This window comes from Empidonax traillii, unplaced genomic scaffold (genome assembly GCF_003031625.1).
Source record: "Empidonax traillii isolate 1590-97213 ecotype Southwest subspecies unplaced genomic scaffold, ASM303162v1 scaffold86:size2944007, whole genome shotgun sequence".
Lineage (NCBI taxonomy): Eukaryota > Metazoa > Chordata > Aves > Passeriformes > Tyrannidae > Empidonax > Empidonax traillii.
This window is the reverse complement of record NW_020955279.1, coordinates 2,576,929-2,592,470: the sequence shown is the minus strand read 5'-3', so window position 1 is coordinate 2,592,470 and position 15,542 is coordinate 2,576,929. Positions and strand designations below refer to the sequence as shown.

Genomic DNA, 15,542 nt, shown 5'->3' with positions numbered 1-15,542 from the left:
ATTTTTAGATCCCTCCTTGGGGGGGATAACACACCAGGCTGGTGGGCGTGCTCCAGCCATGGATCTGCACAAAGAACTGCACACAAAGGGGACAAGAGGCTTGGGAAAGCACCCAAATTACTTCTCTGTTCAAAACTGTGCATAAGCACGTGCTTAAGTCTCCCCCAGTTCACTCAGACCTAAGTATGTATTTACACCCATGGGGTTGCAGAGGGAAGCCAAGGTTGGAGATGGGAAAATTTATTCTCCAGTCACCTTAAATGCAGCTTAGTGCAAATGCTTTGGAGAAATAAAAGTCCCTTGGAGAAAGCCACAGTGCTCCATTAGATCCATTATAGCCAATCTCCAAGACACTGCTTAGTGTCGAGCCTCACTAATCCCCCTCCCCCAAACTCTGGCTTTAGAGGAGAAACTAGTGTGAAGATTTTTAAAAAAATTATATAGCAACAGTTCAGAAGGCTTTTGTGAATCAGTACCTTCTGCACTGCCCCTCTCAGTGCAGGGCTGTGCCAACATCCTGAAGCATGACCTGTGCTAGTCAACAGCAATAAAAAAAGAAAGAAACAGCCTGAAAACAGCCCAGGTCGAGCCCTACCTGGAGTTTTGTCAGCTACGCTGCAAATTAATAATTCACATCAGCTCTTCTCAACTTATTTTGATATTTGCTGCTTCTACTTCCGAACTGATAAAGGGCTCCCTCAAAAACTTGCCCCCTTTCTCTGACTGAGCTAGTGGATGTGATAAACCAAACCCAAAACTTCCATTCCCAGCCATGTTGGCTCACAAGGTCCTTCCCTGCTCCCAGGTAATTTCAGAGGTGCTAAGGCTTTAATCAGTGGAAAAGGAGATGGTCAGGTCTTCCAAAAAATTAAGTACTGAGATCCAGTGAGAGACAGAAAACTACTTTTCTCCCCATGAGACAATCATAAATAATTTTCTATGTTTTTTCTACTCTAAACTGTAACATCAGATAATCTCATTTCTGCTTCTGCACCAAATTCATGTTAAATAAAGTGGCTTAAGATTTTCAGCTAGTGTCCAGCTGCCAATCCTCCCTGGTTTCTTTCACAAAATCAGAAAAGTTAAAGGACTGGGGGGAGGGAAATCATTCATGGGAAACGTAATAGCAATATGAAAAGAACTAAAGGAGAGGTCAGGCCCCTTATAGATCACTGAATAGAATCCAGAAGGCAACTCTTTTATATCTTTAAATAGATGTAGTATACCCCTCTTGGATGAGGCTTTTGTTGGTTGCCAAGCATTTTAAGTGTTGTAGTAAGAACATGTTATTAAAAGGGGATTTAATATTCAGAAACTCAAACTGCCTAGTTTGGAGTTGCCTCATAACTCCTGGCATGTGAAATATATACAGCTTTAAGCAATTGCATAGAAAAAGCAGCCTTATTCTTAAAAGTGCAATTGTTGAAAGCAGGCATATTTTTACTATACCTAATTCATTGCATCTTAACTCAGGAATCTAAACTTTTATAAAAAAAACTGGAAACGAAAGAAAAAGATTGCTTAAATTCAGTTCATTCCCTTTTTAAAACAAAACCTGGCCTCATCATCTTTGTCATGATATTAAAAGTAACTCCATAGTGAGGTAGCACTGGATGTTTCAAATAAGAATTTAAATGTCTTTGTTAGGTACTGCACAGCTGTAAACAATGGCCAGAGCCAGGGATCAGACTCAGCTGAGCTGCAGCCTGGGCTCTAAAATGAGGGCTCCAAACTCCTCACAGTTAGAGAAAGAGGCTAAAGATGATGTATACAAAAAAATACAAAAGCTGATACTGCCAGTGCTGAGGAACTACATCAGCTGCTGCTGACAGAAACACACACACACATCACACAGTCCTTTTTATCAAAGGACTTACATGATCTGAGTCCCTGTCTGCTATAACCCAGAAAAAGAGCTATGAAACTCAACCACTATTATGTTCTGTAACAGATGAAACATGTCAGTACCTTAAATTTAACACATGCACTCAAGATTCTTCAGTACGCGGAGCACCTGAACTCCACTAAGATTTGGGGTACCTGTGCTGAAACGGTCCCCACCCTTCACCTTCATTTGTTGAATCTACCTCTGCATAACCATCTCCTGACAACTCCACACACTTAAATTTATTTTTTCTAGTAAAGCACTTTTTTAAACACTCTGCCTATTTGGACACTTTTTTAAGCACACATTTGCGGTTTCCTTTAAGAAATATGAATTGAAAACTTGGAGAAAATCCTTCTTACATCTTTCTATCTCACTGACAAGAGTGAAACAGAAAACAAAAAGAAAACAAAAATCCCCAAACAACATGTCTCATCTACTACAGCTCTATTGTTTTCTTCCTGCTATGCTGTTTGCTGTATTTGCCCCTGCCTCCCTTCATCCACACAACATTACAGAGCTCTTCTCTCACGTCACAGCTTCACAGGAAGGAAAACACATTTCCCTTCTGGAAACATCCACCTCTAGTTTCATTTTCTTTGGTGACTCCAATCCACCAAGGGACAGTAATCAGGAAAGATGTCTTAGATTACACTGGAATTAGGAGCAATTGGGGTTTCAAAATATCCCATCAGCTGCTCTGAAGTTGGCCCCTGCCTGGTGCTGCAGTGAACTCCCAACCCACTAAGGAAAGCTCCTTTGGAGGTGAAGCCTCTGGATGATGATCTGAAGTTACCTGAGCAATTATCACACACACATCCCCTTGCATTAGCTGGGCACCTCTCTAGGAAACATATGGACATTTCCTCCTACAAGGAAAGGCTGAAAGAACCAGGATTGTTCAGCCTTGAGTAGAGAAGGCTCCAGGGTGACCTAATTGTGGCCTTACAGTACCTGCAGGAAAGATGGGGAGAGATAATTTACAAGGGCCTGCAGTGACAGGACAAGGGGGAATGGCTTCACACTGCCAGAGAGCAGGGTTAGGTTGGATATTAGGAAGAAATTGTTCCCCATGAAGGTGGTGAGGCCCTGGTACAGCACAGAGAAGCTGTGGCTGTCCCATCCCTGAAAGTGTCCAAGGTCAAGCTGGACAGGACTTGGGACAACCTGGGATAGTGGAAAGTGTCCCTGCCCATGGGACGGGGGTGGAATGGGATGACCTTTAAAGGTCCCTTCCAACCCATGATTCCAACCTATGATTCTATAAACCCCTCAGCAAATCCCAGCCTCCAGCACAGCCTGGAGAGGAGCCATCCAGGAGAAGCCACCGGGACGCCTGAGGGCTCCTCAGCAGCCACCATGTGCCCACGACCCCATCCCCACTCCCGGGGCCCTGGCTCTGCCTGCTAGCAGTGTTGGATTGAGTGGCAGCAGGATGCAGGGGGTGCTGGAGCCGCCGGGCTGACCTCTGGCTGTGAGCTTGCTGTAGATCTGCGAGTTCACTTCCTTGTCCCGCATGTAACATCGGATCTCCTCCGCTGCCTCCCGGATCACCGTCACAGCCAGCACAAACCCCTGCGAGGAGCACGGAGGGGGGACACAGAATGGATGGAAAGGTCAGGAAAAATCACATCTGCCTCTAATAAGAGCAATATTTGTCAGTGCCAATGCCAACAATCTGCATTTCCTTATTCCGTCTTATCTTCCTGAATCGTTACAGTGGTATGTGCTGCTGTGCAGGACTCCCAACACCAAACTGACAAGACCTGCTTAAAAAAAAACTCATTGCTTAAAAAAACACAGTTGTTTTTCAGTTTTACCATGATTCTCTCCCCAGGCAAATCTTTGTAAAGTTTATCTGAAGAATGTAAATAACACATTTCATCTCAATTCACAGGTAACTGGGACGGGTTACACAGGAGTCCACTGGAAAACAGGATCCTTCAAAACTCAGTACTCCTGCCACCACAGAGCCATCAAAGTAAGCTCTCCTTTCTTTTTTTTATAGAAATATATACAGAAATTTACATATGCAGACACATGAATATAGAATGCATGTGCCTTCCTGTGTACGTACTCATGCACTCAACCTGCACAAATAAGCACTCAAGATATTAATGTGCACTACTCATGGTATATAATTGCACGTTTGCCTGATTAGGGTTTCAGCCCTACTTTTCTGTGGATATGAGTAGTCATTTCATTGCCATTTGTCACGAGGAAAATGCCCACATCACACCCTTCACTGTATAAAAAATAACCAAATCAATGCAAAACAATTCTTTATGGGGTTACTATCACAAAGTCATGTTTTTTCTAGACATTATTGAGCTCAGACTCACTAAACAGTTAAAACTCTCCTCATCCATCACAGAAAATGAAGTTTTTACAACCTGTATTGTTGAAAATTGCAACCATGTACTGATTATCTCTGTCAATAAGGGACTTTTTCATTTTTAGAAGGGGGCAAGGTGATGTTGGAAGCTGAAGGTTTCTAGCATATGCATCTGGGCTTAAATGAATGATCTAATTCATTAATATAATACTGAAATGCAAGGTAGAAAATTTCTGCAGTATTTAAACATGCAGACACATGTACAGACCTAAGGATGGGCTTTAAAACTTTTTTTTTTTCCCAACCTTCTGGAATAAATAAACCTTCAATGACCTACCAGAGGAACCCAGTACGTGTAGAGTGCACCAAGCCTCATCTCAACGACGAACTGAGAGCAGGCCAAAAGCAAGAAATAAAGGTTGAAGAAGTATTTGAACTGGTTAAACAACACCTAAAAAACGAGAAAAGAAGAGGATGGAGGAAATTAATGGAGTTCAGATGTTATGCATATTGATCTAACCACCAGAAACACTTTTGCATGCTCTTCAAGTGACTAAATGCCAACTCGGGACAGTCTTAAAGTAGTCCTGGCCACTCAGGACAGATCTGTGTCTGCCCTAAGGCAGCCTTTGCAGGAAGCCTACCAAACCCAACCCAAGCATGATTTTCTCCAGCTCCAGGTTCTGCACTTGTCTACTGCAAAACCACCGAAAGTGGGGAAAGCATTAGGGTGGGATGATGAAAAGCAACTTTATTCACACTTACCCCAGGCAGAAATGTGAAAAAGTTGTATTTCTGATTGTTGATCACATTGCGAGGGTATCTCTGGTCTCTCTTCTCGGGATGGCCAAGCCAAACAGTGCGAGGCCTCGGGTCTCTCCTCCCACAGCATCTTAAGCACTCACAACACCTGTAGAAGGAACATTCATTCATTCATTCATTCATTCATTTTTAACACACTTTTCTGAGTCACACACATTCACCCCAGACCTTTCCTTTCCACAGGTGGGAGAGCTCCCCCTGCCACCAGCTCCAGGTGCCTCGCAGGACCTTCAGCCTGGCACTAAGGCCAGACAGAAATCCCTGCTCCCGGGAATTTTAGTGAATAAAACTGACACTGCTTGGTGTTACAAATGCTTACTCGAGACAAGGAATCAAACAGAGCATCAGTCTCTCAATGGAAGATGCAAAGATATATCAGGAATCCCTCTTGTACCTTGTAAAAGCCTCTCTGTTCAAAATCACAGCATTGTACCCTCCCAAACCCCCAAAGAGTTATTTTCCTGTTGTCACTGCTTCTTTCTGAAAACCAGTCTCTTCCCAACCCTCCTTGTTCCTTTAAACACAGCCCTATTGAATTTCATTGACATTTGGGAAAGTCAGCATCAGCCGGACTGATAACCAAAAGCTTCAGAGCTCTTATAAACATCTTTCCAGAAAACACCACAAAGATCTGTTCTTGAATCAAGCATTCTGCCACAAAAGTTCATTTAAATGCACAGCTAACAAAGAAATAACTATTTAAGGAAGTACACAAAGCGTTCAGCTCTTGAAGTCCTTGTCTTGCCAGAAGATACATGCAGCACCGTGATCAGAGTGCACAGCTCGCCACACAGAAGGTGGTTTCCTACAAAGAACCATTTTTTAAAAATGTGTTATGCCCTGCAGGATGCAAATAATCCGTTAAGTAAGTTCCCTCAGTACAGAAGGGGAGTAAAAACCAACTTTGCTTTCAGAAATAAAGAAGAGGTGTCACCATGTGATCCAGTGCTCCGTGAGCAGACACAGACATTAACTTCACAAGGCTGGCTTGCAAGACAATTTCTCATGAGCTTTTAAAACCAGATAAAAGAATTTTTGCATAATCAAATTACTTAGTCATTATTCTATTTCACGAAGAGTGACAGATGAGCCCTGGCAAGATGGATTTTCTCTAGTCTGTACTCAAGCACAGCCTAAGCCCTAAGTGTAGAAACGCCACCCAAACACAGAAAAAGTGGTTTTCTTGCTCAAAAAAGCTTTGAGAGCAAAATGCTGACAAGACAGCAGAGCATTACACAGCACTCCCATGCTGGCACTGAAGGAACACAAAATCACAAGTTTTGGATGGTGCCCAACAGACTCCTACAGCTCCAGGTTAAGTCAAACCCTCCATTCCAAAGCCAGAGGATGTGTAAGGTCCCCCAGTTTCAATAATGATCCTACTGCTTTCACCTACACCAGGTAGAAAATTAGGAGAATAAGGAAAATCTGAGAAATAAACACAGTGGGCAAGGCCAACAGTTCAAACCCTGATAGTAGGGAACACCTAAACCAAATATCTGGAATAAAATAGTTGGAGATGTTTTAATGTTCAGGTATATACAAGAGGCATCTGATTTCCTACAGACTTGCAGAACCACTGTCATCTCTGCTTTCCTCTGTACAGGGATATTACCTGTTATTCTGAATTTGTAATGTTTCTAAGCCAATAGAATTTCATATTTGACTATTCCCAAGGTAGTAGCATACAACCATAATTAAGTACCTCAAATGTAACTCACTTCAAAAAGTTGTTTGCCCCTGAAGTTCTCAATTTCTGTCAACTCTACAAACTATTTTTGCTTGTTAAGAAAAACTATTAGATCTTTTTTCCCCGCACATTTGTTTACAAACTCACATCTGAAAGGCAGTTTGTTACCAACGTGAGACAAACAGCAAAGCTGGTGTTAAACACTCAAATTCATAAACTCTACTACAGAAGTGCATCTTATTAGTTTGATACCTTTTAACTGCAGTTTCCCTTTGTGTTTGCAGATGAAGACCTAAGACAAATATTCGCTGTCATCCCAATTATATTCTAACAGAAAATAGTGAAAATGGTACTTGGATCACAATAGGAAACAGATATGCTCTATAGAAAAGAAAAAAAAAGAAAGGAAAGAGGATGGAAAAAAGCAGTTTTCCTTCTTTCACAATGAAGAAAAAGCTCCAAAAAAGAGGCTTTGCCCAAGGGAGCAAATCTGGTGTCCACACACCCCATTTCATCACAATGTGCTTTGCATTTACAGAGTCAGTCAGTCCTTGTAATCCGACATCTGAAACCAGTTACCTTTGTATATTTTTTAGGTTGGGCCTCTTATAGGGATTGTACTCAACAGCAAAAATACCCACACACCTATATCATAATATTTGCTATAGGATAAGTAAGGCTCAAAGAGGGCACTACTGTCAATTTAATACAATTTTTACTTGTCTTGGGAATGTTTTTTACAAAATAAAATTCACCCACATGCTCTAAAGAACTTTCCAAATATCTGAGCACATCTTCAAACCAATAGCTAAATGTCCAAAGCAGCCTTTCAGACTTTTAATAAGGTCAATGACTTATCAGTATGTTTTCTTCATTGATGTAAAAGAAAAAGGCAAACAAACCCCACAAAGTAATCAAAATATTTTACCTTAAGAAGAGTGTGCTCTGACCAGATGTTTACATACCATTACATTGTTTTTAGTCTTTTGGTTTTGAAATTACTAGAAATTCACTACTCTGTGAATGCTAACACCTAGCACTGCTTACACTGGTGTGGTTCTAAATAAAACAGCAGCCCCCAAAACTGAGAGCACCTACAGTGGTAGATAAGTAGAAAGCAGCTGGACAAAAGTGAAATTACTCAAAATTTTATTTCTGCCATCAAAGTCATGACCTCTCGTAGCGTTCCCACCACAAAGACACTCTTTGCTGCAAGAATTTTAATTTACAAATGCTGTGTTACTATAAGGTTTAAGAAACAACCTAAAAATAATGCAGCCCCAAGTAAAAGCAAGAAAGGGCATGGGAGAATCTGCTGTGTAAAAAGAACACGTTTGTGAAATTCCTGCCTGGCTCAAGTCACAGTTTTTGCAACCTCCTGAATTACAGGGAAAGCAAACTGAAAACCTAATTAAACAAACAAAAGACAAAACTTCCTGCCCAGCAAGTTTTGAAGGCAAGTATCAGTATTATGAATGCTCAAGTAAAGAATATCCAGCATTTTCACTGTAAAGTCTCCTACACTGCCTTTCAGCACGAGGCTTATATGTAAAGGATTTAATTTAAAAAAAACCAAAAACAAAAACAAACTCCCAACCAATGAACACAATACTACAACCAGCACTCCCAGAGTCACACATTGCAACACTGACTGGGGAGGTTCATCAGCACTCAGGAATCCCATCACGTCATGGGCTGGGAGTCTCCTCCACAGCTGCAGCCTCAGCCAGGAACTCAGGCACCAGCGCCTGAAAATCCCGGCAAATGCTGACTTTTACCCTGCAGTCATTCGAAGAATTTTTGGTAGGAAGGCACCTGGTCAACCCCAGTGCTGGCATTTAACTCTCACCCATTCTATGACCTTGTTTTTCCCTCCTGTGTTTTGCTGGCTGGGCACAGGGCAGAAACCCACCATCTAAACCCTGGGATAGCAGGAATGTTATCTCACACACTCATTCCTCAAGTGCCAGCCCGTGGCTTGCTGAAATAAGATAGAAAATGAATTTTTTTGTAAAAACACAGACATTTCTCAAGCACAGAACAATGTGCTCGTTCTTACAGGCAGATGTTTATCACTCCTTCCAAAGATATTCACTTGCCATAATTTTTACATTTTTTTTAATTTCTCAATGATGTCTTAAACTTCACTGGGGAAGAACACATTAATAAGCTCCTTATTTCTGCTTTAAGATCCTCTATATGACATCTGTGAGCCTTAGAAAGCACTTTGCAAAAAAAGGAGCTGCTGCAGTGGCAGACTGTGCAGATTTAGGGCAGGTTTGTGCACTGGCAGGACAGTCCCACTGCCTGAGCCTTTTCTGTCTCACACCTGATGATGTTGCAATGCAAGCAAACACCAATCTCCACAAGCACATTTACTGCTAAATATCCAACACGGGAGACCCACATGATGGGGGGACAAAACACAGCTCATACTGAGAGCAAAAGGGAAAGAAGCAGCAGAAAGATGGGTGGTGAACCTAACAAGGAACATGTCAGACACTCTTCCCTTCCTTCTCTTAAAATTAAATAATCTTAACCTAAAACAAAACAAAACAAAAAAAACATCATTCTGACAAATCCATTTAGTTGGATACCAGAAACAAAGTACAAATGTGTTTTCAGATTAGCTCATTAAATTAAAAGTCCTTTTTCCAGTTAACTTACTTGTTTCCCCCTGAAAGACTTTTGCAGGCATTGTGTAGTTCTGTGATCTACTGTTTCTTTGGATGTCACCCCTGTTTTCAAGTATCAAGCTTAGAGACCCAGATGATGAGGGAAGGGCATGCTCAGGCCATCACATTACTCCAGAGTTTTCTGCTCAGGGCAAGGGCAGTGTCACAGGAGAAAGTTTCTGGCAGAGAACTGTTGGCATTATTAGGAATAATAAAATACTTGTCATCAACAAATTAGAAGACAACAGCCTTGAAAGATTGTCCGGAAAAGCAGCTGAAAGTTTACATCACTGCTTAGAAATGCTGATAAAATTAATACACATTTTCCAGGAACACAAATCACAAAGTTACAGAAATGTGAGTAGTTTTCTAAAAAAGTTTAGGAATGAATACACATTCCTAAACATTTCTCCTTCTCCATTTTGCAACTGAAGCATTGAAGAACAGTTACTGCAATAACCCCTGAAGTATAATAAACTAGCAAGTCAGGGCAAACCATGAACTTTTAAAAATTATCACCTTATAGAAAGAACATGAAAAATACATGAATGCATCTTACCTAGGGCAGCTTTTACAGCACTGTGCTATTCACATTTTAAATCATAACTTGGCAAAAATAAAGAAGAAACAAGCTCACAAACCTCCAAATAAAGTCACAACCACTCAAAAGCATTTCATTAGATGTGAACTGTATCTGAAACTTTGAGTCCTATAAATGATGTGTTCCTTAATCTGCATGGGGATCTAAATGAATGGGAGGTGCTGAAGAACAGGTCTGCTCTGTACTTCACTTAGGATTGTGTTTGCTTACAAAAATGCATCCTTAGTGATGATGTAAGAAGCAGCAATATGACAGATTGAATGTCAGATGCCAGAAGAACAGCCATTACCAAGAAGCAGGTTTTATTTATAAAAGCAGCGTGTTTGACGGAGAAGTATTTGAAAATCAAGTGAAAAATGCTTTCATAAGCATTTTTCATGCAAAACAAACCTACTGGAAAAAAAGTCCCACATTTGTCTAATATGGGGGTAGTATTTGTCAAATTAGTGCTGAAGTTCATTGACATATTTAGTCACTTGTAAAACAGACACGTTTCTCAGATGATGTTTCTATGACCCTCATGGGCTGTGCCAGTAAGTCCTTGGCACCTTTAATACACAAACCAACCTCCCACATGACATTATTTCCAAAGCATATAACGAATTTTTCACGGATAAAGAAAGCCAGAGCCATGCAAAACTGCCTAGCCTTTTTATGCACCTCCACGTCAAACATTCCACATGAAACATTCTGAACATTCCCATCTCAGGCCGTGCACTGGCACAGCTGCTGTGGCTCAGGAAGGGGCCAGGAGAGCTGCTATTCCTGCAGCCCACCCCTGCCATCCAGCAAAACAGCTCGGCTGTGGGAAAGCAGCCCAGCTCTGCACGTGCCAAGGCACACCCACACGCAGGCAGATGGAGGGCAGGAGCTCCCATCTCTCTCTGTTGACTTTGAAATGGAATTTGCCATTTTAAACAGAGCCAGAGTACACAGGCACGTACAGTGGAACGGCCTCACGCAGTGTTGCTGTAGAGCTCTTCCTTCCACGCCTCAATCCCCATCCTTTCCCCCAGGTTTCTCATCAAGGCCTTTTACATTGTAGCAGCAGCAAGAGCGCAGCAGTTTGCTAGTTTCAAAAAAAGCCTTGCAGGATTGTGGACTGACACCACGAGCTATTTAGGGAAAAACTTGTGTCATGTGTCGAATGGGGCACCTGGGGATCTTCAGGAACTTGTAGCTCCCTTCCCAGAAGAACTCGGCCCCTGGGAAGCTCAGGTTCACTTGCCATGCCACCAACAGTCCCTCTGCAATTAATGCCATCCTTCCCTCCTAGCTGGCACATAGCTCAGTGGTTTCCAGAGCGCTGCAAAGCATTTGGGAGAACATGGCTGAATCCAAGGCACAGAGCTGCAGAATTTGGAGCTTAGCCTTTGGTGGAAGCAAGGAAGAGCCACATTAAAGTCATGCTCAGGAACAGATAACCACAGCTGCCACTCGGTTCATTAAGCACATGGCTTCTCTGTGACACAGACCTCAGCCTTGTGAGCCATCATTCATCTCTGCAAGGCTACTGAGCGAGTTCCTCCCTGGCTTCTCTTCAAAGTATGTGAAAGGCTGAGGGTAATGAAAGCCTTGCTGGATGACACCTGCCCTACATGAGAATTAGGCATTTCTCATTACAGTGTTAACAGAAGCAAAGATGTCTACTAAGTCCTTCAGTACATGACCAGAAATTTGCTCCCCATTCCAGAAGACCACAGTGACAAAAATCTCTGTCTGACAACTTGGCTCCACTGGTGGGGGGAAAACCCCACAGGAGAAGTGAGTTAAGGCTATGCTAAGGTGAAGCCTTTCAAGATTTGCTTAACCCTGAGTTTTCATATGTAGCGAGGAACATGAGTTGGATGGCTTTTGTTTGTGTTTTTCTTCAGAGGGAACAGAAAAAAGGAGGTCTTGATTGTGGCTTAGAATTCCCAGGACACTGTTCTGGATGTGTCACCAGGGACCCTGCTTCTGGCTGATCTCTTCTTTGGTTTATAGTACTGGTTTGGATTTGCTTGACCTCAATGCTTTCTTATCCACACTATCATTTGACAAAACTACTCACAGGCCATCACTAAAACCAGGGTCCCTCACATATGACAAGTCCCATTCCCAACAGTTGCCACACCAAAGAGAAACCCCAAATGTAAGTTATTGCAACTGCTATGGAGAAAAATCCTAGGCAATCTCCCTTCACATGCTGCCAAAATTTTTCACTAACGCTGGCAACCATCTCTGTGATTGCTAATGGGGTAGAGCCCAACAAACCATTAGGTTAGATGAGGGCAATCTCTGTTAGACAGTACTAACCATACTGTAACACCCAAGAGGATCTTGGTAGAGATTAGAGAACTTCTGGAAAAGAAATCACTCAAGAAGCTTTGAGAAATTTCTCAGGCCTTCACCTCTCCCTGATCCCTTCAATCACGTCACCAAATGTAATGCCATGGTGGCTGCACCTTGTGGTACTTTGCTCGATGATGCATGTGACACAGGCACTGGGGAATTACTTGCTGCATCACACACTCCTCCAGCTCAACTGGCACTGCTACATCAGTTACAGAAACAACGCATAATTCTAATACTGATAAACTATATACAACAATGTCAATTACAGGAATCTGAATGAAAAGTATCAACCAAAACCATAACAAACAAGGAAAATGTAAATATTTCCCCTTGTTCTAACAGTGAGGATTTCCTTAGATGTTTTGGTTTGTTTCGCTAATACCAATCACCTAGTTCTAAAAAAAAAAAAAAAAAAAAAATTATCTAGGGACAAATGAAATGCAGCAGTAACTGACAGCCAGGTAACTTGGATACCCTGTATATCCCACTGTGTGCAAGCCAACCTGTCTGCATAGCGGTGCAGTTTCATAACGAAATAGTATTAAAGGACCATTTTTCTTATTTAACTTCCTGCAGGGGGATACCAGTACAAATATATACACATATGTCCTTCAGGAACGCAGCCCACACTCAGGATATTGCAACATCGCACACCAAGGATACTGTATTGCTGTAGCTGATACTGTTAATCAGAGCTTCCAGGCAGGGCCTTTGTTACAGATCCACACACACCATTTATGGTCCAAGGCCGAGGGATTCTCCAGCCCCGAGCCATGCGCGCAGCGGAGATGGATGACAAGCAGGACTCGGGCAGGGCGGGTGCCCCCCTCGGCCGCGACCCCCGGCTGCCGCCCGGGCAGGGCTTTGTCTGCTGGCTGTGCGGGGCTGGGGATGCGGTGCGGGCCGGCCGGGCCGCCCTGTCCCCCCGCGAGGGGCTGCCGGGGCTGTCCCCGCTCCCCGCGCCGCCCCGCAGGATCCTGCCCTGCGCCCGGGCGTGCCAGGCAATGGCGTCAGGAGCAACCTGTCAGCACCCGCCTGCCTCCTGCCTTCCTGCCTTCCTGCCTGCCCTTCCTCCTCCTCCTCCTCCTCCTCCTCCCGGGGCTCGCAGCGCGGCCGCCCCCGCGCCCCGCCCGCCCCGCGCATCCCGCACAGGCTCCCGAGCGCAGCCCCTCCGCCGCCCCGGGGGTCGCTCCGCCCGCCCCCGCAGCACCAACACCCCGCTGCCCCCGGCTCGGCTCACCCGCCGCGGTGCTTGCTGTCCATGCGCTTCTTCTGGCGGACGGGCTGCAGCGGGATGTTGTCGGTCATGGCCGCGGTGCCGGGGCGGAGCGGAGCGGGGCGGGCGGGATGCGCTCCCAGCAGCGCCGAGCCGGGCCCGCCGCCGTCTGGCGGCAGCGCCGAGGGGCCGCCCGGCGCCGCCGCCTCCCAGCACGCAGGTGCCGCGCCCGCCCCGCCGCCCGCTCCGCCCTCTGCACCGGGGCCGGGTGTCTCCTCCCGGGGTACCGGGATGCGGGTCAGCACTGTCCCCTCGCCCGCCTGTCCCGGAGCGCTCGGCCCTGTTCGGCCCCGCGGGCTCGGGTCCGCTCCGCCCGGGTCCGGGCAGCCCTGCCCAGCCAAGCCAAATCCAGCTCAGCCAAACCCAATCCAGCCCAGCCCAGCCCTACCCTGCCCTGCCCTCGGCCAGCACCTGCTCTACCCCAAGCCCGCACCTGGGACGCTCCGCCTCATCCTGCCCCATCTCCTCGCCCCCCATCTCCGTTTCTCACCATCTCTCGGGACCCGGCACTCCCGTACCGGCGCCGGTGCCCACCTGTGCCCAGCACCTCCGCACTTGAGGGCTCCTCACCTTCACCCCAGGGGAAAGATCCGCTGCACATCCCCTGTGTCCTCAGCCTTGCGCAGCCAGCACGGGCTCCGAGCTTGATCTCCCCTTCTTTATACCATCCCTCCACTCATGTTTCACGACTGTGCTTTATGGGGCTACTGCTCCTCACACCCTTCTTGCTCAGTGACCTTCACCCACTCCTGGCAACACTTATTTCTGGATCCCAATTCAGATTTCCTCTGCCAATTTAGACACAAATTGCTCCAGCCTTTCTGTTCTGTGTATGACTTCATGCATTTCTTTACATCCATGGTGACATTATGAAATCCAAATGTACAAGTCAGATTCAAAAAAAGCACTGGGTTACAAAAGCTGAAATATGTGCTTTGTATTTTATCAGACAGGGGTCCTGGATGCCAGCATGATCTTTTCTTCATGGTTGCTTCACATTCCTGTCCCAGCAAAACTGCCCTACATGCCTTTGACACCTGCTCCATCTTCTCCATCCACTCATCTCACTTCACTCCAACTCTTCTACCTCCACTGCATCTTCCTCCTGCCATCTCCATATCTTCATGTTCTTCTTTGCCATAAACAAGAAATTAAAAGACTCTTTAGGCACAGCACACCTGCTCATATCCAACCCGTTACCTTTTGTCCTGTTGAGCTTATTCATTCTTCCAAATATGAAAAACAAAATCCCAAGTGACAAAGATATTTCATAGGGCAGATGAGAAACTGGTACTGCAATGGTCCTGGTCAAATGAATTACACTCTCCTAGTGATACTATCAGGAAAAAAACTGGTCAAGATAAATATTCATATAACACATCCTTCTTAAAATGTGGAATGCTAAAGCACATCTAGGAAACCACAAATAGGGAAGTCTAACAGGCTAATGGTATCTGCTCAGCCACCAGAACTGTGTCAGTGGAGAAAACCACCAAGTGACTGAAAAAAAAGTCAGCAACAGTAACAAAGAAAAAAAATGCTTCCAGTTGTGTAACTGGTGAGGCGATGGCCCTGTGTCACAGTGTCACAGGTGGTCCATGAGGTACCAGCCCCCACCCCTTGCAAATCACTTCCTCACGTTCCCCTCTGATGCTTTCTTCTCTTCGTGGCCGTGCTCTACATGAGCTCTGGAAACAGGGCTGGTTTCACAGAAAGCATCTGCCTGGAAGAGCTCCTCGATTTATTTATTTATTCCAATCAAATCCCATTAGGAGCTGGATGCTGAGCACAGCCTGGGAACAGCCAGGCAGCACTAGCGAGAGCCCTGCAGCCCTGGGAGGGCATGGGCTTGGATCCAAGGCTTCTTCTGGCAGATTTACATAGAGGGGAATCACCATGTGGGTGGCAGACTTTTGCTGAAGCC

At 44.8% G+C, this 15,542-nt stretch overlaps 1 protein-coding gene across 1 annotated transcript in view; it reads right to left on the bottom strand.

Moving 5' to 3' along the window:
* Window positions 1-13,738, bottom strand: part of ATP9A (ATPase phospholipid transporting 9A (putative)) — a 52,762-nt gene extending 39,024 nt beyond the window's left edge. The window contains exons 1-4 of the mRNA XM_027881286.1: window positions 13,583-13,738; window positions 4,986-5,130; window positions 4,558-4,671; window positions 3,352-3,460 (exon numbers count right to left, since the gene is read on the bottom strand). Of these exons, the coding sequence (XP_027737087.1) occupies window positions 3,352-3,460; window positions 4,558-4,671; window positions 4,986-5,130; window positions 13,583-13,650 (436 nt within the window). The 5' untranslated portion in view covers window positions 13,651-13,738. The remainder of the gene's footprint in view (window positions 1-3,351; window positions 3,461-4,557; window positions 4,672-4,985; window positions 5,131-13,582) is intronic.
* Between the last annotated feature and the right edge of the window lie 1,804 nt (window positions 13,739-15,542).